The sequence below is a fragment of the Bubalus bubalis genome, chromosome 4 (assembly GCF_019923935.1).
Source record: "Bubalus bubalis isolate 160015118507 breed Murrah chromosome 4, NDDB_SH_1, whole genome shotgun sequence".
Taxonomy (NCBI): Eukaryota; Metazoa; Chordata; class Mammalia; order Artiodactyla; family Bovidae; genus Bubalus; species Bubalus bubalis.
Genome location: NC_059160.1, coordinates 46,217,384 through 46,241,749, shown reverse-complemented (window position 1 = coordinate 46,241,749; position 24,366 = coordinate 46,217,384). Strand labels below are relative to the sequence as shown.

The window sequence follows — 24,366 nt, the reverse complement described above, 5'->3', positions numbered from 1 at the left end:
TGTAAGTATTACTTATGTCTAAAAACTTGTCAGTTTTTCCATTATTGTTTCAGAAAAAGTTCAATAAAGCTAATTTCTGTATAGAAAAGCACTGTGTTAAAAGACTGAGCAATTCTTAGCTAAAAATATAAGTCTCCTTTTCTCTGGTTCCTTCCAAGACATGTGGTAATTTTATAGTCAAGTCCAGACACAAAAGAAATGAGAAACTAAACTTCATTTACAAAAACCAAAGTACTCATTACTTTATCTTAGGTGGATCCCAGAAGAGGCATCTAGGTTTTGACTCTAAAATAAATCTCTATTAATAAGCCTATTCCATAAAAGAACTCTGGGTAACAGTTAGGAAGGGCAAAGGATGAAGACAGGTTTTCTATCAGTGCTGGAAGGCAGGTGCAAGGCAATTCTGAATTTTGTTCTTTAACACATTTTCCAATCAGTACGTAGTCTGTCTACCCTTCAGTAGCCCAAAGTGAGGACACAGCATAAGCTGAGAGACGGAGCATATACTTTTAGATTCCCCAAAGAGAAAGGGAGGCTTGTGTCATTTTAAATGGAAACTACAGGGGAGAAGGAATTGAATTGGATAAATTAAAAAATTTTTGGTAATAGGCAAATCCTTGAAGTCAGTGAAAGAAGCCTTAGAAAGATCAATTTCCTTTGCTTCACAAGAATTCAAATTATTTTCTTGGTAAGGAGCAAGTCCTCAATGCTTGATAGAATTTTATTGCGCTTCCGGCTATTAGAGTCTAGCAAAGAGTATTTTAAGTGCATACACTTAAAACCAAAAACATTTAAACCACTGGTTTAGATAAACAATGTGGTCAATAATCTTCACCTATTTATTTCACATTCACGTGCTTCTCATCTCTAAACCCTCGTCATTTTTCCACCTTGTATCTAAGTTCACAAAAAATAACAGCAATCTATACAACAAAAGCATAGAAATCCACTGTGAGGCAATTACAAGTATAAATAGTTTTACTGGTTACGGTTTGAACAGACTTCTCTTCAAAAATACTTACCAAGTTAAGTGCTGGAGAAAGTTCTGTATAGGCATATTAATCTTTAATCTTTTTTTGTTTTAACTGAAAACTAAAAGCTTAAGAATATAATTACCTCTTTAATAATTAACAAATAAATTATTATAGTCAGAATTAAACATTTATAGTGTTGATGCATTCTCTAAAGGAAGGGAATAATAATCATACATTTGTAATAGCACAGATGGGGGCAGCAAGTATTAATACATACAACTCTGTAGGTATGTTATCAGTTCCCAGAGTATGGTGAACTTGGAGTAAGAGACTGAAGAGAGGCAAATATTAGCTCATTTATTTACTTCAGCTTTTCTCAAATTACATTCTTAAGAGATTAAATCATAGTGAAGGGCTATGTTCAAAGTTTAGCAGAGATGACCAAAGGAAAATTAATTTAAAAAATTGGTCTAACCTAGAAGTGCAAGTAGAATGAAATGTAACAAGGTAAATATTTATAAGCCTGGCCCACATCTGATTGTGTCTATGGTGTATATTCCATTTGCTGAGGAGGAAGAAAAACTCTCAAATAAAACTTTATGAAATTCAGTTCATCAAATATTTTTTCACAACACCACTTTACCATTCCCTCATTTTTAAAAGCGCTGCTGCTTATTTTAGGGGATAGAATTCTAAATCATATGGATTGGGAATTTAAAACAGTAAATTATTAGGTAAATCATTATGCCCATTCTCACATGAAACACTCCCAACTCATTTGTAACTGAACTAACATGACTCTCAGTCTCAAGTCTCAGTCTTGAAGCTTGCATCTGGGTATAACTTAAAGGAGGAAATCCACAGTGAATACAGGAATCTCTTCTCCCTGTGTTTAAGCTTTGTCAAAATTTCCCAAACAGAGAGAGCAAGTCAACTGAGTAACTGAAATATTAAATTTCTTCGAAGTATGTAATTTTGAAGTTCTATTTTTCAAAGCTGAATTGTTCCGGTAGAATTCTGACTAGAATTCTCACAGAATTTAACTTTTTTTTGGTCATCTCTCTCTCTCATCCTTTATTATTTTTATTTTTCTGGCTGTGTCCACGGCATGTGGGATCTTAGTTCTCTGACCAGGGATGGAACCCATGCACCCTGCAGTAGAAGTGTGGAGTTTTAACCACTGAACCGTCTGGGAAGTCCCTCTCTTGTCCTTTAAAATAAGAAGCTTAGGCCAGATTTAAATCTGAGAAAGGACTGGTGTCTCTGGCAGACTTTCTTCCTTACAGCCACACTCTCCCCTCACGCTTCTCACTTTTATCCCATCACTCTCCAATGTAAGATTTAGGAAAAAGCATGGACACTTGGTGGTTTCTGTTTAGAGGTAATCTAATCAAGCTAGATTGCTGGGACACTTTTTGCAGGCTTAAAACAACAACTTAAGTTTTCTGACTACTCACTATTTTAAATAAAACTAAAAGAAACCAAGCACACAATGCTGAAATGGAGCTTACCTTAGAGCCACGTTCATTAAAGATTATTTCTACATCTAGGATTTTGCCAAACTGCTGCAGAGACAAAAGTAAAATAAAAGCATTTACTTATGGTCAGCTTTTTTTTTTTATATACTTTACTTTCTTCTGAAAAAAGAGGTGTTTTTTTCTTTTTTCCTTTACTTATTGGACCAATACCAGTTGATTTTTCCTCATCACTGAGCTGACAGTTCCTCCTTTTAAGATCCACTCACACACGCATCACCCACCTAAATACAGTGGATGCTGTTTTCAGAAGACATTCACAGTGTCACCCTCTTACATGCTTCTTCACATGGACAAACTGGAGGTTTTCCTATCCGCAACTCTAACTTTTGAAATGCTTGTTTTAAGAAGTAAATCCTAAGTAGAAAGATAAACTATCAAAGGCTGTTTTTCTTCCCTTTCTTTTTTTAAAAATAAAAGTGAACCATGTTCACTGAAAAAAAAAAAAAAAAAAAAACCCAGAAAATATAAACAAAAAGGAAAAGGGGGCACAGAAAATTAAGATCATCTTTAATCCCATCATCTTAACATTTAAAAAAAATATGTTTTATAATGTTTTTTATTTTTGGCCGTGCTGGGTCTTCACTGCTGCATGGGCTTTTCTTTAGTTGCAGAGAGTGGGGGCTATTCTCTAGTTGCAGTGGGTGGGCTCAGCAGTTGCGGCTCCTGGGCTCTAGAGCAGAGGTTCAACAACTGTGGCACTTAGTTGTCCTGTGGCATGTGGGATCTTCCAGGACCAGGGATTGAACGTGGGTCTCTTGCATTGGCAGGCGGACTCTTTATCACTGAGCTACCAGTGAAACGCCATCTTAACATTTTGGTATCATCTTCCCAGCCTTTCCTTAGGCATGTGCGTGTTTGTATAAAACTACAGACATCTGACATACTATACATATTGCTTTTATTACTTTCCTTAAACTTAGTATACTTTATATTTATAAATCTGAATAACTTTCCAAATCAATAAACATATATTTGTGTTATTTCTGTTTTCAAGCATACCAAACATTTATGGACATTATGAATGATCCTATTCATTTGCCACTTTATGTGTGGCATGTGGGATATCAGTTCCCTAACCAGGGACCGAACCTGTGCCCTCTGCAGTGGAAGCACAAGTCTTAAACACTAGACTATCAGGGGAGTCTCTCATCAAGAACATCTGAAATAATAACTGTATTTTGTAATTAGTTAAGTACTTCAACATTAGGAAAATCAGACAAAGCTAAAAGCACAAAACCTAAATAACTGTTGCTAGATAGCCAAATAGCTGAGGAGGGGCATACACAAACACAGTAATTATTTTGAGGAGAGGTATATATAAGGTGACAAAACTATCTGTTTTAATCAATAACTGAATAAACTGAGGGATGGGAAGGGAATGATACATTTTAAGAAATCACTGACAACTGGCGTAGGCCGATCTTCAGTAGAGACTATTTTTCTGCCTCAAGACAAAACACGCTTCTGACAGAAGAGGACGTACTCATTTTCACAAACCTCCAGAGACTACGGTTTCATACCATCTCTGATAATGCGGTAGAGAACCTAATAACTCCTACTCCTGGGAAGTTTCTTCTTAAATGTAACCTAAATTTTTCATGTTGCCCCTTATATTTTCTGTTGCTCTTCTTTCTATAGGGCTGGAAAACAGCTGGCTACCATTTTCTGTCAAAAAGCTCTTTCAGTGCTTCAAGAATATCATAAAATCTCAACCCTGGCCTTGTATTTGGTATAGAAAACACTTCCAGGAAGTCATCTGTAAGTGATAAAATCTGCTCCAGGGTCTTGTCACCTTGAAGTGGCCACAACCAAGACTTAGACAAGGGTATCTGCTTTTCTGACAAAGCACTCGACTACCACACAAATATTCAGTAAAAAAAACCCACAATCATTTCTTATTCCTAGTTCAAGTTAGGAGTTTGATCAAATTAAAACAGGCAACAACACATTAGCCCAGAAAAAAAATTAAGATTCTCAGCAGCCATTCAATTTTGAGTGATTTTGGGAGGAAGTAAAGAGCTGGAAGAATGTGTCAGGTAGCAAACTAACCCCGTATACATGATTTGAGATCACAGATACGATTTCATTTAATTCATTGCCCTTTGAAAGGCAGGAATTACTATCTGGTCCTGATTTTAGCACCTGAAGTCTCACGTCCCAAGAAATCCCTCAGTCGCAGGCAAACTTGGTTCTGTGGTCACCTTACGTATGTGAGAACTTGCAAGGCTAATGTCCAGAACAGGCCGGGTGATGGGAATGTTTCTAAAGGCTGATGAAAATACTGATTGAGCTTATAACCTTCAGTGTATTTGTAGTTTCACCCTAAGGTATCAATACTAATGGCGAATTATACATCAGCAGGTTACATTTTCACTGAAAAGCCAACAGAAAGACTTCAGAGACTTACCCCAAACATCTGCCGGAGGTCAGGGTCCCGGAAGCGGAAAGGAATATTAGAGACATGCAGTCGTTTAGGGGTAGATTTACTCTCTGAATTTTCACTACTTTGTGTCTGTGACTGCTGGCCGTCTGTCTGTGCACCTCCTTCTGTCTGCTAAGCAAAGAAATAAACAACATTAAGGAAAAAATAAATACAATTATTTCACAGGAATTACATAAAATAGGGTCCTTTCCCATCCCGATCATTTCCAGTGTGTCTTTAAGCAAAAACTGTTGCCCCTTCAAAGGGGGAAAAAAACAAAACAAAACACAAACATGTTATCTGTGTTTAAAATGCTATAGTCTACCAAAAAATTTAGGTTCTTGCATATTTACAGTATGTTAGTAAAAAGGGAGATAGAAGAAAAACAAAATGACTTGAAATATCACATGAAAATACATTAGGAAAACAAGATATAAGAAGAGTACATTATTCCTAGACTCTGCATCACTGACTCAATGGACATGAGTTTGAGCAAACTCTGGGAGATGGTGAAGGACAGGGAAGCCTGGCATGCTGCAATCCATGGGGTCAAAGAGTCAGACATGACTGAATGACTGAACAACATTTTGAAAATAAAGAGTCTGTTATGAAGATTCTAGCATTTCTGGTTCATCATTTCAGGATGTAAGGGAATATTTTTATATTTCATTCCCTCTAGTAGTTTCAGAGTTTATAGCTACTAGGTTACCAACGTACTCTAATATTATTTATTAAGAAGAGATACCTAGTGACCAAGGGCGTTCTGCTTGAAAACTGAAGAAGCTTCTTAATATGCAACCAATCTGTACTTCCCAATTTATGCACTTACTGCTATTTTAGTAGAGGGAACATTCCTTCTGTAGCTCAGAGCAAAGCTGCATTTATAAAGTCTGTTGGGAAAGGCTTGAAGGGACCCTGATGAATCTAGCACACACAAATATATGCTAGGTTTGTATATATCAGCAGTGAAAGAATAAGGGTGAGTCTGGGTATGCATTTTTGTTTAATTTTTTATGGGTTAATCAATGATTAACAATGTTGTGCTAGTTTCAGTTGTACAGCAAAGTGATTCAGTTATACACATACATGTATCTATTCTCCAAATTCTTTTCCCATTTAGGTTGTTACATAATATTGAGTTGAGTTCCCTGTGCTGTACAGTAGTTCCTTGTTGGTAATCCATTTTAAATACAACAGTGTGTACATGTCAATCCTAAACTCGTTATGGGTGTGCATTTTTAATCTTGAATCTCTTTTAATGTCTTCAGTTCCGTTCAGTTCAGTTCAGTTGCTCAGTCGTGTCCGACTCTTTGCAACTCCATGAATCGCAGCACACCAGGACTCCCTGTCCATCACCAACTCCCAGAGTTAACCCAAACTCATGTCCATCGAGTTGGTGATGCCATCCAGCCATCTCATTCTCTGTCATCCCCTTCTCCTCCTGCCCCCAATCCCTCCCAGCATCAGGGTCTTTTCCAATGAGTCAACTCTTCACATGAGGTGGCCGAAGTATTGGAGTTTCAGCTTCAGCATCAGTCCTTCCAATGAACACCCAGGACTGATCTCCTTTAGGATGGACTGGTTGGATCTCTTTGTAGTCCAAGGGACTCTCAAGAGTCTTCTCCAACACCACAGTTCAAAAGCATCAATTCTTAGGCGCTCAGCTTTCTACACAGTCTAACTTTCACATTCATACATGACTACTGGAAAAACCATACCCTTGATTAGATGGACCTTTGCTGGCAAAGTAACGTCTCTGCTTTTGAATATGCTATCTAGGTTGGTCATAACTTTTCTTCCAAGGAGTAAGTGTCTTTTAATTTCATGGCCTCAATCACCATCTGCAGTGATTTTGGAGCCCCCAAAAATAAAGTCTGACACTGTTTCCCCATCTATTTGCCATGCAGTGATGGGACCAGATGCTATGATCTTAGTTTTCTGAATGTTGAGCTTTAAGCCAACTTTTTCACTCTCCACTTTCACTTTCATCAAGAGGCTTTTTAGTTCCTCTTCACTTTCTGCCATAAGGGTGGTGTCATCTGCATATCTGAGGTTACTGATAGTTCTCCCGGCAATCTTGATTCCAGCTTGTAGGCATGTGTTAATTTAATTCCTTTTCAATAAATCCTCAAAAAAATGCTATGTTGAGAAATACTTTTGACAAATATTTAACCAGTGTGATATACTTCAGGCATTCAAATAACATTTACTCTGAAGTATTAATCTGACAATTCAAGAACCTTATGTTTTTACTATTCCCTATGAAGTGCATGCCAAACTGGATGGCTCGCTGAGATAATTTAGTCAACGTATTTTTTAAAACATGGAACCTGCTGTTCTTATTATCTCAATTGAAAGAGCACTGAGAAACTCCAGCAGATTCTGGGTGACACGGAATGGATTCCCCTCCTCTACTTTAACCTAGTGTTCAGCTAAAAGAAACTAACCAGAGATGTTACTGCTGGCTCAGAGATGTTTGCAACCATCTTGAAATGAAGTTTGAGACTTTATAAAGGATAATCAGGAATGTACTCCAAATGAACACCAGCTTTTCAAGTGTCAATCTAAGGGATGGCAGCTTTTATCTCCTATTCAGGCCTTGCAGATGGCTTCACTGTGCCATGATTCACATGGTACAAAAATAGCAGAAAAGGGAAGAGCTGTATACAAAGCCATGTTCTGCGAAAGTACAAGGTTTTTAGTCTTCAATCTGGGCACAGTGCAGACTAAACAAAACATGCTCCACTCAAAGATGAAACTCACTTAGTTACTAAAACACCATCATGGATGCCAAAGCAACTAGCACAAGCATCAATTACAACTGATGCTCATTTGAGCATCTGCCAACTTGCCTCTCACATCTCACAGCTGGATCACATAAAACTCTTTCTTCAGCCAGTCTCTAGGACCACCAGATCTGAACTGCAGGTGAATTACTCTGAGAAAAGTAAAAAAAGGCTGATTCTCACTTCAAATCACAGTTCTATAATTTATATATGCAGTCCATGTAATCTGTAAAAGAGTATGTAAGGTGGTGGGATAAATGAAAACTAATCATTACTTCCAAGTATGTTGCCTGAGGTACTTATTTGTTGTTCTTGACAAATTTTTTTTTTTAACAGTCCTGAAGATAACAACTTATGAAGAAGAAGCCAGATTAGTTAATTTTCCAGCCTTGTGGTAAGCCGCTAGCATTATTCAAAGGTATGAAATCTTTAATTCTCAGAAAATGCGGCAAGTAGAAAAAGTAAACCCATTATTATTTCCAAAATTCTTAAGCCATCTGATTTTAAATACATTTACAAGTGAAAGTTTAACATATCTAACTACAAACACATAAACCATAAGCATACAGCTGCACGAGTTTTCACAAAGAAAATACACTCATGTAACAGCATCACTACAAACAAAGCTAGTGGAGGTGATGGAATTCCAGTTGAGCTGTTTCAAATCCTGAAAGATGATGCTGTGAAAGTGCTGCACTCAATATGCCAGCAAACTTGGGCAACTCAGCAGTGGCCACAGGACTGGAAAAAGTCAGTTTTCATTCCAATCCCAAAAAATGCTCAAACTACTGCACAATTGCACTCATCTCACACGCTAGCAAAGTAATGCTTAAAATTCTCCAAGCCAGGTTCCAGCAATATGTGAATCATGAAATTCCAGATGTTCAAGCAAAGGCCGAGGAACCAGAGATCAAACTGCTAACACCCGCTGGATCATCGAAAAAGCAAGAGAGTTCCAGAAAAACATCTACTTCTGCTTTCTTGACTATGCCAAAGCCTTTGACTGTGTGGATCACAAGAAACTGTGGAAAATTCTGAAAGAGATGGGAATACCAGACCACCTGACCTGCCTCTTGAGAAACCTGTATGCAGGTCAGGAAGCAACAGTTAGAACTGGACATGGAACAACAGACTGGTTCCAAACAGGAAAAGGAGTACGTCAAGGATATATACTGTCACCCTGCTTATTTAATGGGCTGGAAGAAGCACAAGCTGGAATCAAGACTGCTGGGAGAAATATCAATAACCTCAGGAATGCAGATGATACCACCCTCATAGCAGAAAGCAAAGAGGAACTAAAGAGCCTCTTGCTGAAAGTGAAAGAGGAGAGTGAAAAAGTTGGCTTAAAGCTCAACATTCAGAAAACGAAGATCACAGCATCTGGTCCCATCACTTCATGGCAAATAGATGGGGAAACTGGAAACAGTGTCAGACTTTATTTTTTGGGGCTCCAAAATCACTGCAGATGGTGACTGCAGCCATGAAATTAAAAGACGCTTACTTCTTGGAAAGAAAGTTATGACCAACCTAGACAGTATATTGAAAAGCAGAGATATTACTTTGCCAACAAAGGTCCGTCTAGTCAAGGCTATGGTTTTTCCAGTGGTCACATTTGGATGTGAGAGTTGGACTGTAAAGAAAGTTGAGTGCTGAAGAATTGATGCTTTTGAACTGTGGTGTTGGAGAAGACTCTTGAGAGTCCCTTGGACTACAAGGAGATCCAACCAGTCCATTCTAAAGGAGATCAGTCCTGGGTGTTCATTGGAAGGACTGATGCTAAAGCTGAAACTCCAGTACTTTGGCCACCTCATGCGAAGAGTTGACTCATTGGAAAAGACTCTGATGCTGGGAGGGATTGGGGGCAGGAGGAGAAGGGGACGACAGAGAATGAGATGGCTGGATGGCATCACCGACTCGATGGACATGAGTTTGGGTAAACTCCGGGAGTTGGTGATGGACAGGGAGGCCTGGTGTGCTGCAGTCCCTGGGGTTGCAAAGAGTTGGACATGACTGAGAGACTGAACTGAACTGAACCATTAAATTAGGTCAAGCCACAGAACTCCAGAAGCACCCACGGGCCCCACTCTAGTCCCCACTCCCCTGCCAAAGGATCACCACTATTCTGACTTCTAACTCCACAAATTAGTTCTGTTGTTTTTGATCTTACAAAATAAAATTTAAAAAAAAAAAAAAAAAAAAAAGGCATGACACTGTATGTGCTTTTTTGTGTCTGGCTTCTTTTACACATTGTAACACATGCACTGTTGTACATTTTATAAACATACAGAATTTGTATCTGAGTGGCTTCCAGTTTTTAGCTATTATGGATAATGTTCCTATAAATAGTCTTATTACACGTCTTTGCATGCATAGGAGCAGGCATTTCTGTTGGATGAAGACATCTAAGATTGGATTTGCTGGGTCAAGGATATATCTCAATTCAGCCTTCAAAGTTACTGTCAGTTTTGCAAAGTGGCTGCATTAACTTCCACTCCATCAATGGTGTATGCCACTTCTAGCTGTTCTTAGTAACTTCACCTCGTTGTAACTATTCAGGTGGGAGGTATGGCATCCTACTGTGGCTTTCACTTGCTTTCTTCTCTTTCAGCCTCAGACCTTTTCTTTTCTCCGCTTCTATATTTTTGAATTTTGTTGAAAAATGAGAATTCCCTGTAAAACAATAGCTATTAAAAAACAAAACAAAACAGCAAAGAGATACTTTTTGGCTAAGATGTTAGCAACCACCTTGATGAATCTGAGGAATAGGAAGCCTAAGTAATGGAGCAAGGACTTGAATACAAGCAGCCTGGCTCCAGAGTATATGTTCCTAATCACTACATTATACTGTACTTCACATGTATTATTTTCTTCAAATCTCACAGCAGTCAATCAGGCAGGTACGGTTGTTGTTTAGTTGCTGAGTTGTGTCTGACTCTTTCGGGACCCCATGGCCTGTGGCCCACAAGTCTCCTCTGTCCATGGGATTTCAGACAAGAATACTGGAGTGGGTAGCCATTTCCTTCTCCAGGGGATCTTCCCAACCCAGTGGTCGATCTACATTGGCAGGCAGATTCTTTACCACTGAGCCACCTAGGAAGCCCATCAAGTACTATTACTGTCCTCCAGTTGACAGAAACTGAGGCATGGTGAAGTTAAATTTATTGCCCAAGGTCACAGATTAAGTGGCAGTGTAGGAAGTCAAAACTAGGCAGTCCAATTTCATATGCTAAACCACCCTTTTTAGCCCTGCACCCACGCTCACTTTTTTTCTCACTAGATTGGAGAACATGCTCCACTTTCTCAGGAACCCCACTTGAAGGAGCAAGGCTTCTCCTGGAGTGGAGGCAGGTATGAGGTTATGGGCCAGGGAAAGCTATTCAAGAGGTGATGTGACGTGAGGGAACAGGAGCAGGTCAGACCATGAAGGGAAGGAAAGAAACAAGCAAAGGCACACTGACATTTATGAAGGAAAAAAGTCAGAGAACTACTAAACTGATACACAAAGGGGCTGAAAAGATTTCTGTACATAGTGGAAATAGGAAAGTGAAATATACACTGAATATAGTAAAATGATATACTTCCCATTTGTCATTCTCAACTTTAAGTTTACTTCGCTATAGATTACTAATTGTTGAAATACACAAATCAGAGCAAAAGTAAAGTTTTAAAGCTGTATCTTTATAAAAAGTGAACAGTTAAACCGTTCTGAGAAAAATCTCAGTCAATGCAGTGCTGTTTTGCTTTATTTTCTATTATTAGCTTCTGAGCAAGTTTACTAACTATATAAATAATCTTCCAAGGTTCTGTCTCTCCCTTCTGTTTTCTGATCTAATTGATTCACAGGGCAGGGGATGCAACGGAAAAGGCTGGAGTCCGTGGACTGTTTACAGTGAGGCCTGACAGTGGTCCTGATGGATGTCACCATGTGACTAAAAGCCTATATATCCACTCTCCAGAGAGCCTGGCCTCCTCCCCAGCAAGGGCCACTCTACTTGAGGGCAAGCCAAGGGCACCTGACATTGAAGAACAAATCAGATTTTTAAACCCTCATTCAAGAAATGAGGACTAAAAAGTTTTAAATAAACTTTAAAAATTCTTATAACTAGAAAATGGATTTACCTTTCTGACTCACCTATGAAACAATGGAAATATATTTTAACTATTTATACATTGTGAACAAATGTTCTATTATGGACTGAGAAAGAACTCTGGGGAATACAAGATGAAGTAGTACTTTCTGAGTCTGCTTTTGAACTGTTGTGTTGGAAGATACTCTTGAGAGTCCCTTGGACTGCAAGGAGATCCAACCAGTCCATCCTAAAGGAGATCAGTTCTGGGTGTTCATTGGAAGGACTGATGTTGAAGCTGAAACTCTAGTACTCTGGCCACCTGATATGAAGAGCTGACTCATTTGAAAAGACTCTGATGCTGGGAAAGATTGAGGGCAAGAGGAGAAGGGGACGACAGAGGATGAGATGGTTGGTTGGATGGCATCATCAACTCAATGGACATGAGTTTGGGTTAACTCCAGGAGTTAGTGATGGACAGGGAGGCCTGGTGTGCTACAGTTCATGGGGTCGCAAAGAGTCAGACATGACTGAGCAACTGAACTGAACTGAACTGATCACATACTACATAATCTGAGATACTAAGGAATCGCTTGAGTAATTCAGGAATAATATTTTGATTTATGGATTATATATTTTCTTCAATTTTTATAATGTCTTCATTTCTTATTTCCACCTCTGTGAAGATGAAGGGGAAGAAAAAGAAAAGAGGACATTCAATTTAGCAAAGTTTCTTGAGAATCTGATTCATGTCCGAACCATCCCAGTTTAATGACAGTTTGGGTACAGAATTCTAGGTAGGAAAAAAAAAAATCCTTTGGAATTTTTTAAATAAGTTACAAAATTTTTAAATAATTAATTTATTTTTGGCTGTGCTAGGTCTTCATTGCTGTGCGTGGGGTTTCTCTGGCTGTGGTGTATGGCTTCTCACTGTGGTGGCTTCTCTTGTGGAGCATGAGCTCCAGGGTGTGTGGGCTTCAGTAGTTGTGGTGCTCGGGCTTAGTGGCCCCGAGGCACATGGAACCTCCAGACTAGGGATAGAACCTGTGTTCCCTGCAATGGCAGGCAGATTCTTAACCCCTGGAACACCAGGGAAGTCCACCCTCCTTCAGAACTCTGAAGGTAACTATCAACTGCAGCCCAGCTTCCAGTGCTGTTGTTGAGAAATCTGGACACTGACTCTATCTCCTTGACTGTGACTTTTCCTACTTTCCCTCTCTGGTTTGTATACTAACCAAATATATCCAGTGCTCTTAAAATTTCACTGTGATGTGCCTTAATGTGGGTTTTTTTTCAGTCTATTTTTCTGAGGTCTCTTTTAAGGTGGAAATTAAGATCTCTCAGTCCTGGACCTTTTTTTGAATTACTTTGCTGATGATTCCCACTCTATATCATTTTGTCTTTCTGAAACCTGTATTATTCGACACTGGATCTTCTGAACTGATCCTCCAATTTTCTTATTTCTTGTATTTTCCATCTCTCTGTCTTTGGCTCTATTTTCTGGGCTACAGGTCCTTAATCCCTCATCTGAAAACTTTGAGTCCATATGCATATCAGAATTCAGAATTTTTAGAAAGGCAATAACGATTTAAACCCATATATAACATTATCAATGAGACGTGAGGCAGTGGTATTTCTGTAGCAAAATGTAAGCTTATTCACATAAATGTGATAAAGACTGTACATAAAGTTGTGTGCTTTACTGTAATCTTTTTTTGATTTTCAGGACTTTACAGATTTTAGAATTGTGGATAAGAGACCAGAGACTTCTATATCTTCTATCTCATCTTTCAAAGCTCCACTCAAGTTTCTTTATTTTGTTACCAATTTTATTTTAATTTCAAGGGCATGTTTCTCTTCTCTGAATCTCCCATTCCCCAACTTCCTTTTTAAAATTATATTTATTTATTGGGTCTTTGTTGAAGTGTGCAGGCTCTAGAGTGTGTGGACTCTGTAGCTGGGAAGCACACACTTAGCTGCAGTACGTGGGATCTAGCTTCCTGACTGGGGACTGAACCAGGGCCCCTGCACTGGGAATCTTAACCACTGGGCTGCCAGGGAAGTCCCCCGCCCCTTTTAAACTAGCATTTCATTCTTGTTTAGTGAATGCATATCTTCTCTTATTTCTCTGAGGATATCAATTATTGTTTTGATGGTTTTTGAGGAGAAAGGGGATTCTTTTTCTTCCAAATTTCTCTTTTTTGTTTTTATTCGCTGTCTTCCATGGTGAGGTTTTCCCCATGTATCTAGTAATCTTTGGCTGTCTTGTTCATAATTAAGAGCTGAAGGAAGAAAGGTAGTTAATAAACTAATTAGAAGTTCTGAGTGGGTGGGATGGAGGGGCTTGATGACTTTGTGATTCATTCTAGGTTCAGTTAGGTAAGCAATTTTTTGAGAACCCCCTTGATTTGCACATCTTTAGGTCTTTCCTCCTGAGTTAGGTTTTCCAGAGAAGAGTTTTCCAAATCTAACTAGAGTCATGTTTCTGAAACTCAAATTTTTGTAGTATAAACTGAATCACTTGTCAACTTTCCCCCACTACTGGCCTAGTGATAAATTCATTTTGGGCTTGTTCAGTTAGTTGCTAATTGGCCATCTGCTTTCTAGCTTCCAAAATTATTAATTCTCCTGTTCTTATTTTTATATTTCTGAAAACACAGACACAAACACCATTTACGGCAGTTTTGGAAGCAATTAGATGGATGTATTCAAAAGTAACCTGAAATTAATGTGTTTTTAATAAAATCTTGTAATATGGTATGTATATATTTTATTGAAGCCAGCAAAATAGGGCAACACAGCCTATATTTGCTTTGAGCTGACTCCTATACAATACTTGGGGAAACATGGATTGCTTTAGAAAATAATCATAGTATTTCAAGAAGCAAGAGCCTTATTACTGCCCTTCTCCAATGAAAGGCTGAAGCAGAATGAAGGCCTCAGAGACGACACTGTTATCAGCTAATAGCAAATCTATAAACACAAGATTTTTTCCTTTCTCTGTTCTTTAGACCAAAGAACTAAGAACTACTTCAGATATAAGCTGAGGATGATTAAAACATTTTGAGATGGCACTTCCCTGGTGGTTCAGTGGTTAAGATTTTGCCTTCTAATGAATGGGATGCAAGTTTGATCCCTGGTAGGGGAGCTAAGATCCCTCAAGCCTCCTGGCCAAAACCAAAACATAAAACAGGAACAATATTGTAACAAATTCAACAAAGACTTTAAAAAGGTTCACATAAAAAAAAAATCTTTAAAAACAAAATACTGTGGGATAAGGAGACATGACAACTTACTGCAATGTGGGATCCCGGACTGGATTCAGAACAGAAAACTGGTGATTAAATAAGATCTATATTTTACCTAAAAATATTGTACCAATGTTTCTTACTGTCTGATTTTGAAAACTTTACTGTACTTATGGAAGATATCAGGGAAGTTAGGTAAACAGTACGCAGAAACTTTCCGTACTATTTTTACAACTTTAAGTCTAAAATTATTTCAAAACAGAGTTTTTTAAAAAACAAAAATAGATTTTTGGTTTGTCAGATTCTAAACCCTACAAAATATTAGAACATGGCAAAGAATGTTTTGTTGGTTTAATGATTATTGTTGCTGTTCAGTGGCTAAGTCATGTCTGACTCTTTGAGACCCCACGGACGCAGCACACCAAGCTTCCCTGTTTTGCACTCTCTCCCAGAGTTTACTCAAACTCAAGTCCGTTGAATCGGTGATGCCATCCAACCTCATCCTCTGGCATCCCCTTCTCCTCCCACCTTCAATCTTTCCCAGCATCAGGGTCTTTTCCAATGAATCAGTTCTTCACATCAGGTAGCCAAAGTATTGGAGTTTCAGCTTCAGCATCAGACCCTCCAGTGAATATTCAGGACTGATTTCCTTTAAGACGGACTGGTTGAATCTCCTTGCTGTTCAAGGGACTCTCAAGAGTCTTCTCCAACACCACAGTTCAAAGGCATCAATTCTTCTGCGCTCAGCTTTCTTTATAGTCCAACTCTCACATCCATACATGACCACTGGAAAAACCATAGCTTTGACTAGACGGACCTATGTTGGCAAAGTAGTGTCTCTGCTTTTTAATATGCTGTCTAGGTTGGTCATGACTTTCCTTCCAAGGAGTAAGCGACTTTTAATTTCATGGCTGCAGTCACCATAATATTAAAGATTTTGGAGTCCCCAAAAATAAAGTCTGTCACTGTTTTCATTGTTTCCCTATCTATTTGCCATGAAGTGATGGGACTGGATGCCATCTAAGTTTTCCGAATGTTGAGCTTTAAGCCAACTTTCCCACTCTCCTCTTTCACTTTCATCAGAGGCTCTTTAGTTCTTCTTCGCTTTCTGCCATAAGTGTGGTGTCATCTGCATATCTGAGGTTATTGATATTTCTCCCAGCAATCTTGATTCCAGCTTGTGCTTCATCCAGTCCAGCATTTCTCATGATGTACTCTGCATATAAGTTAAATAAGCAGGGTGTTCTCTTGACAAGTTAAATAACCAGCATATTCTCTTGACAAAACCCTGTTAGCCTTTGACCTGCTTCATATTGTACTCCAAGGCCAAGTCCTTGCTTTTCTGGGCATCTCTTGACTTCCTACTTTTTCATTCCAATCCCCTATGATGAAAAAGACATCATTTTTGGTGTTAGTTCTAAAAGGTCTTGTAGGTCTTCATAGAACCGGTCAACTTCAGCTTCTTTGGCAGCAGTGGTTGGGGCACAGACTTGGATTACTGTGATGCTGAATGCAAACAAACTGAGATCATTCTGTCATTTTTGAGACTGCACCCAAGTACTGCATTTCGGAGTCTTCTGTTGACTATGAGGGCTATTCCATTTCTTCTAAGGAATTCTTGCCCACAATAGTAGATATAATGGTCACCTGAATTCACCCATTCCCATCCATTTTAGTTTATAGATTCCTAAAATGTCAATGTTCAGTCTTGTCATCTCCGGCTTGACTACGTCCAATTTACCTCGATTCATGAACCTAATATTCCAGGTTCCTATGAAATATTGCTTTTTACAAAACTTTACAAGACTTTACTTTCACCACCAAACACATCCAAAATTGAGCATCATTTCCGCCTTGGCCTAACTGCTTCATTCTTTTTGGTGTGCTCAGTCCCTCAGTTGTGTCCAACTCTTTGCGACCCTACAGACGGTAGCCCACCAGGTTCCTCTGTCCATAAGAATTCTGGAGTGGGTTGCCATTTCCTCCTCCAGGGGATCTTCCCAACCCAGGCATTGAACCTGTGTCTCCTGCGGCTCCTGCATTCGCAGTTGGATTCTTTACCACTGAGCCTGCGGAGAAGTCCTATTCATTCTCTCAAGAACTATCAGTAATTACCTTTGCTGTTCCCCAGTAGCATACTGGACACCTTCTGACCTGGGGGGTTCATCTTCCAGTGTTGTATCTTTTTGCCTTTTCATACTGTTCATGGGGTTCTCCAGGCAAGAATACTGGTGTGGTCCTCCAGTGGACCCCATTTTGTCAGAACTCTTCACTGTGATGCCTTCATCTTGGGTGACCCTGCATGGGCTCATGCCTTCATCAAGTTACACAAGCCCCTTCTGCCACCACAAGGCTGTGATCCATGATGGGGTGAATCTTGTTAACAGCTTAAAATGTACACAAAAGTGAAATGAAATTAATTTTTCTATATCATACTATTTCTGTTCTGAACCATTCAAATTTGTATTAAATAAGATGGTGATACATTTTAAATCTGAGCAAACCTAATTAAAAGGTCACTGCCCAAAACAGCTTTAACCATACCTAAAGGATACATGTGTGTGTGTGCACATACTTCAAAAATTATACAGCAAGACTTCCCAAAAGGTAGATTAACACTTCTGCAGGATGCTAACTGGTATTTTGTAGAAACTGAGTTTCATGGTCAAACAAATTTGGGAAATACTGGACTAATAAAGCTGAAAGGTTTCCTGTGAATTTTGAATAGAGAAAACTCACCTTTCTCCCTAAACCTATATATATTACTCATTCATTCATTTTATAGGAGGCAAGCTATAGAATTCACTTTCAAAAATACTTCTTTTATCAGAATGACCTTTAGAGCACTGGTTCCCCAGAGTATGAAGGTAAACAATGGCAAAAGAGAAAAGACATGTATAACTGGATAGCCTATTAATTGGTATTAAGTCAAGAACTGCCTATAATTCCTTCTTTGAAATAATTACATACTAATAGAATTATAGCTAATATTTATTAAAGATTTATTATGTGCCAGGTATTTCACAAAGTTTTTGCTATTCATTTTCTCATTTATTGTTAAAAACAACTCTATGAGTCAGAACTAGTATCACCAGTTTTACAGGTGAGGAAAATGAGCATTAGTTGTCATTCTCTCACGGTTACACATTTAGCAAGTGGAAAGGGCTGGGAGCTAACCCTAACTCAATCTGGTTTCCAAGCTTGAGCTCCCTCACCAAATATGATATAATAAAAAGTTGTTTCAAGATTGCCTTGAAATAAATTCAGTTTCTCCTAATAATATTTTAGAAAGTTGGCTGGGATACTTTTCATTATGTCATCTTGCACAGCCTTAAAGGAAAATTAGGTACTAAAATCCATGTTGACCCATCAACCAGACTTGGTAGCATTTAAGATTTAAAACATTTTTATAAATGTTTATAAGGAATACATATTGGGTTAAAACTGGTAGAATTATATCTTATGAATTCCTTCTTAAAGAGTAAAAATCTCCTAACATGATAGAATATCTTTCTAAAAAGTGAAATCTTGGCTTATATAGTTATCAACAATCAGGGTAATTTCATAATGCTAGAATAACATATCAAGAACACCTGTGCACATAAAATTATTTACCCAATGCAACACCAAACACAATTTTAAGGGCATAAAAAACTGGATTTACATCTATGTAGAGCAATTCCTTGAGCTAAAATACATATAGATTTAGTTATTTTAAAGATTAATGCTTAAGTATTTCTTCTGTGTATTTGAAAGTTGCTATAAGTCAAATTCTGAGAATCTGGTCTTGTTTGGGCATTTAGATGTAAGCTAACATTTCCCCAAAAAACTAGTAACTCAAGTTTCTTCAGAAAATATCTAATTCTATTTTATCGGTGGATCAAAGTGTTATAAACCACAGCAAATCATGTATTTTTTTTAAAACCAGGAGTCAGAATTATGTAAGAATTATTATGGAGAAATAGCAGAAACAATAACCTCAATTTCTAAAAGCTTTATATTTAACTGAATGATTCTTTTATATTTCAGAATGAAAGAAATCTATAAGTATATTCTCGTTGGAGTTTTCGCATTTAAAGTTGAAGAACAAGTGGAAGCTAAGAAGACAAGAGGGCTTCCCAGGTGGCTCCATGGGAAAGAATCCACCTGCCAATATAGGAGACACAGGAGATGTGGGTTTGATCCCTAGGTCTAGACGATCCCCTGGAATAGGAAATGGCAACCCATTCCAGTATTCTTGTCTGGAAAACTCCATGGACAGAGGAACCTGGCGGGCTACAGTCCATGGGGTCACAAAGTGTTGGCAATGATTAAGCGACTGTGCATGAATACATGAGAAAAAAGCTAAGTCATTTCAGTCGTGTCCGACTCTGTGCGACCCTGGCAACCCACTAGGCTCCCCCGTCCCTGGGATTCTCCAGGCAAGAATACTGGAGTGGGTTGCCATTTCCTTCTCCAATGCATGAAAGTGAAAAGTGAAAGTGAAGTCGCTCAGTCGTGCCTGACTCTTAGCGACCCCATGGACTGCAGCCCACCAGGCTCCTCCGTCCATGGGATTTTCCAGGCAAGAGTACTGGAGTGGGGTGTCATTGCCTTCTTCGACATAAGAAGTATAGAGGTCTTTTATTTTCTATAATTTACATGGGGAAGCAAAAAAAAAAAAAAAGGCCTTGACTTAAAGCATCTTCCCTGAGTTTCAGCTCTGCTACAAGCTAGCAGCAATCTTGTTCAAGTCACTTAAAATTGCTTGTTTCTGCTGTAAAAGGAAGGCATGAGATGATTTCTAAAATCCATTTGAGCTTTAAAATCCAGTGATTCTAATTAGTTTACTGACTTCAGAAGACAGTACAAAATATTTATGGAAAATGCACACCCCCTGTAAACAGGTTAAGAAAAACCACGACACTGAATTAATCATCGGTGCTTCTTCAGCCTGACCCTAAGGCAGAGGGGAGCAATAAGGGCCAGTAGAGTGGAGTAGGAGCAGTATTGTTCCCAGAACATTTTAGCTCTAGTTTCTGGTTTTGAGGGCTTCCCTTGTGGCTCAGCTGGTAAAGAATCCGCCTGCAATGTGGGAGACCTGGGCTCAATCCCTGGGTTGGGAAGATCCCCTGGAGAAGGGAAAGGCACTTCAGCATCCTGGCCTGGAGAATTCCATGGATTGTGTAGGACATGGGGTCACAAAGAGTTGGACACGACTGAGCGACTTTCACTTCACTTCTGTTTTTGAGGGGTGGGGTGGGTAATAATAATCAATAATTAGTAAGTAAATAAATGAAGGCATGCAAAGGAGAAAAAGCAATAATCTTAACAATATTAACAATTTGCTGAAAGGGTGTCCTGAGTCTTACATGAATCAAAGGGCAATTTTTTCTACTGAAAAACATGACTGCCTGCCTCTGAGTGTGGTTTTCTGTAGCAACTTTTACATTTCAGGCCAGGCGATGGTTTCCTCATTAACCCAGCTGTGAACCTGTCCAGCTGCTCACAGGCATCAACACTCCCAAGCTGGAGTGTATAAGTAATTGCCTTTTAAGGGTCAATTGGTAACAAGTGTGGGTAATTTGAATAGGCTTATCATCCTCTACTTTTTTTTTATTTTGGGGAAAAATCAGGACCTCTCCTGGAAAAGTGGATGACTGCATAAGTGAATCCCCTGTTGTCTGAGACCTCTAATTCTAGCCTGGAGATGGAAGATGCTAATGATCATACTTACATGGCAGGTCAAAGGTAATATGGCCCAACAATACACAACGTGAGTAAGGACCGGGCCCTATTTTTACCGTTATATTCCAGAAGTCATCTTTTGGGGAAATGGACCCACTGTTCAGGGTTATAGCTGCTTGGCTACATTTGAGTGGATTATCAATCCACAAGGCATCTTCAAGTAAGGGTTAGTGGGTAATTCCAAGTGAGGATGATTAGACTGATCTTCTGACAGAAGAAAATACAAGAAAATCTGGCTTCAACTCCAGAGAAAGGGTGTACAGAAAAGAGAAGAAATTGAGGAGGATGAACAATATGGGGTCTGAGTCATCTTTACTTGGAGGTGTGCTCAAAGACCCACCAATGAGGAGGGCTGTAACATCTACAGTGCACTACGACACAGTAGGCAGGCCACTCAACTAGCCCTCACATCTCTGCTCTAAAGCCACCAGCAACTTATTTGGAATGTTGTTACTGACTGGTGTGTACTCTGCTTTAGAAGCTTCTTTTTTTCCCCCCCATTCAGAAATCATTTACTAAATGTCCATTATATGCCACTGGGAGTAATAAGAAGAGGGACTAATAGTTCCTGCCCTCAACAGGTTGCAATAGGTTGGCTGCAATAGGTTGGAAGAATGTGTACCCAAATATAAATCTCATATCTGAAGATCACTCACCAAAGTTCGTCTACTTCAAATACTTTGGTTATTTATTCCTGCTGGCATTTGGAAAAATATCTAAACATACAGGAACTGAGAACCTTTCTTCTCTGCAGGCAGGCTCAGTGATAATCAAGCCTCTGCAGACCCAGGTGGGAGACCCCTAACTGCTCTCTCTCTTGCTCATGCACAGTATGGTACCAAATGACTGTCAAAACAAGCTCTCACATTTAAGAGCATGGGACACTTCTAGCTCAATGTTAATACCATCTAAAACATTCTGGAAACAAAAATTCCAGATTTCATTGCTTATTTCTCATTTTTATGTCAGAAATCCTTTCTTTTTGTTTTCTCCATCAACAAGATGGAACTATCCAACGTAAACAAGATCTATATTAAAATACAGCAATTCAGTTCAGTTCAGTCTCTTAGTCATGTCCGACTCTTTGTGACCCCATGGACTGCAGCACACCAGGCTTCCCTGTCCATCACCAACTCCTGGAGCTTACTCAAACTCAAGTCCATTGAGTCGGTGATGCCATCCAACCATCTCATCCTCTGGTGTCCCCTTCTCTTCCCTCCTTCAATTTTTTCCCAGCATCAGGGTCTTTTCAAATGAGTCAGTTCTTCGCATCAGGTGGCTAAAGTATTGGAGTTTCAGCTTCAGCATCAGTCCTTCCAATGAATATTCAGGACTGATTTCCTTTAGGATGGACTGGTTGGATCTCCTTGCAGTCCAGGGAACTCTCAAGAGTCTTCTCTAACACCATAGTTCAAAAGCATCAATTCTTTGGTGCTCAGCTTTCTTCACAGTCCAACTCTCACATCCATACACGACCACTGGAAAAACCATAGCTTTGACTAGACAGACTTTTGTTGCCAAAGTAATGTCTTTACTTTTTAACATGCAGCAGCAGCTCACAATAATGAAAAGCACAAATAAAGGACATTAACCAGGACAAATGATTTTTAAAAAGATGATAAAAACAATTATTTCAAAGAACTATTTAAACAAGCAATCTCCACAGCTTCTCTAATTTATTCTCCCTATAAGACTACCAGGTAGGCATTATTATCTTTGTTTGATAGATGAAGAAACTGAAACCTGGGAGGGTAAAATGATTTTATTCAAGATAAATTTATTGCAATAAGGTTGAAAATTCTGACTCTGATCTTGTTTTACTCATCCAACCAGCTATCAAATTTTGTTTATTCTACCCTCATAATTTCTCTTTAATGTATTTCCTCCTTTATATAATCACTGCAGCCCCGATTCCAGAACCCCATTATCAACTTCAACCACAGGACCCTTTCCTAACCAGTCTTCCTACTTCTCTACTATCTTGTATACACAAGAGATCCATTTTCTGAAGCACCATTCTGCTCACTTCCATTTCCCGCTCAAACATCTTTAACAAAGTCATTTTTCAGTCAGGCACTCAAACACTTCCCAATCTGTGCTCTCGAGTGACCTTTATCCCACCGTACTCCCCACTCATCTCCACCAAGCATCCAGGCTTCATCAAACAGAAACCCAAGCTTTTATTCAAAGACGTTTTGATCTTTTTTGTCTCTCCAACTTTGCTTTGAGAAATGACTTTCCTAATTCTTCCCACCACATCAAAGCATGTCTGAATTCCAGGCACTCATAGTACAAGGCCTAAGTCTATGCCTTCTCCACCAAGGAGCCTGAGCTTCTCTCCTCAGGCTGCCCATGGCACATCTCTATCTTCCTTTTTTTTTCCCCCAAGAAATATTTACTGTGTAACTATTAAGTGCTAGTTACTATGGTAAATCAAGCAAAAAAAGCTTACACTTTAGTTAGGGAGTCACTAGTGAACAAAAAACCATTGCATCCTATAAGGTCCACAGAAAGTGGTCAGCTCAGGAGTCTACCTGAGCCTAAATGAAGGGTACATGAATTTGGCTCTGCCTAGGAAAGTCAAGAGGGGCTTCCCAGGAGAGCTAACACTTGAACTGAATGGGAAAAGCTGCACAAGTGTCTGCTCAGAAGACCAGTGCATATATATAATCACAGGCATTGAGCTGGACATGCAGAGTCAGAGTGGCAGACGGGATTCCCATAGTGTAAAAAACAACAGCATACCACCACAAAGGGCTATTTTATGAGCCACAATAAAATGTTTGTGGAAGCAAGTTTTAAATTGAAAACTGTTATACAAATTTAAGATACCATTTATTTATAAAGTGAAAGAAAGTAAAGTCGCTCAGTCATGTCTGACTCTTTGCAACCCCATGGACTGTAGACTGCCAGGCTCCTCCATCCATGGGATTTTCCCAGCAAGAATACTGGAGTGGGTTGCCATATCCTCCAGGTGATCTGCGTGACTCAAGGATCGAACCTGGGTCTCCTGCATTGCAGGGAGACTCTTTACCATCTGAGCCACCAGGGAATCCCTCATTTATTTATAAATAACTTATAAATGCTTCTCATCTACCTTTGGAATGTAATTGGCCACAGGAATTATCAGACTCTTAAGAAACATATGAGTAGAAGGTAAAGGTTTAACAGTATCATTTATAAAGTTGGCAATCTAGGTTTCACAATATACTGTTCTACTGCTCAATTTCTCTCTATGCACACATCCCCTTGCCTGAGAAACACACACCCATACACAACTTCCAAAGGTAAAGGGCTTAAGAGCAGTGGATCTACACTCATATTTTAAATGTACACTTAAAAATATAAGCAGAATCTTCAACTAGAGCTTCCAGATAATTTCCCTTTTTACTGTTAGCAACCTCCTAACATGACAGAACCTGTGCTCAGTTTGTAGGTACAAGTCAAGGAGTTTCCATTTTTCCACAGCACTAATGAATTCACAATCTATTCACAAGGATTCCCAGTCTTACTTCAATATATCTTTAGGAACTCAAATTGGTCAACACAATATAAAATAATATAATGAATAGTTTGTCATGTGGATGAGGAACACATGTCTAAA

The 24,366-nt window shown here is 39.0% G+C and overlaps 1 protein-coding gene across 28 annotated transcripts in view; it reads right to left on the bottom strand.

Moving 5' to 3' along the window:
• RBFOX2 (RNA binding fox-1 homolog 2) overlaps positions 1-24,366 on the bottom strand; it is a 292,278-nt gene that overhangs the window by 35,333 nt on the left and 232,579 nt on the right. For 20 of the 28 annotated variants that reach the window (XM_025283539.3, XM_025283532.3, XM_044941367.2 and 17 more), the window contains 2 exons: positions 4,920-5,066; positions 2,486-2,539 (listed from right to left, as the gene is read on the bottom strand). In XM_025283539.3, the coding sequence (XP_025139324.1) occupies positions 2,486-2,539; positions 4,920-5,066 (201 nt within the window). The remainder of the gene's footprint in view (positions 1-2,485; positions 2,540-4,919; positions 5,067-24,366) is intronic. The other 8 variants (XM_025283540.3, XM_044941364.2, XM_025283526.3 and 5 more) reach the window with 1 other exon arrangement.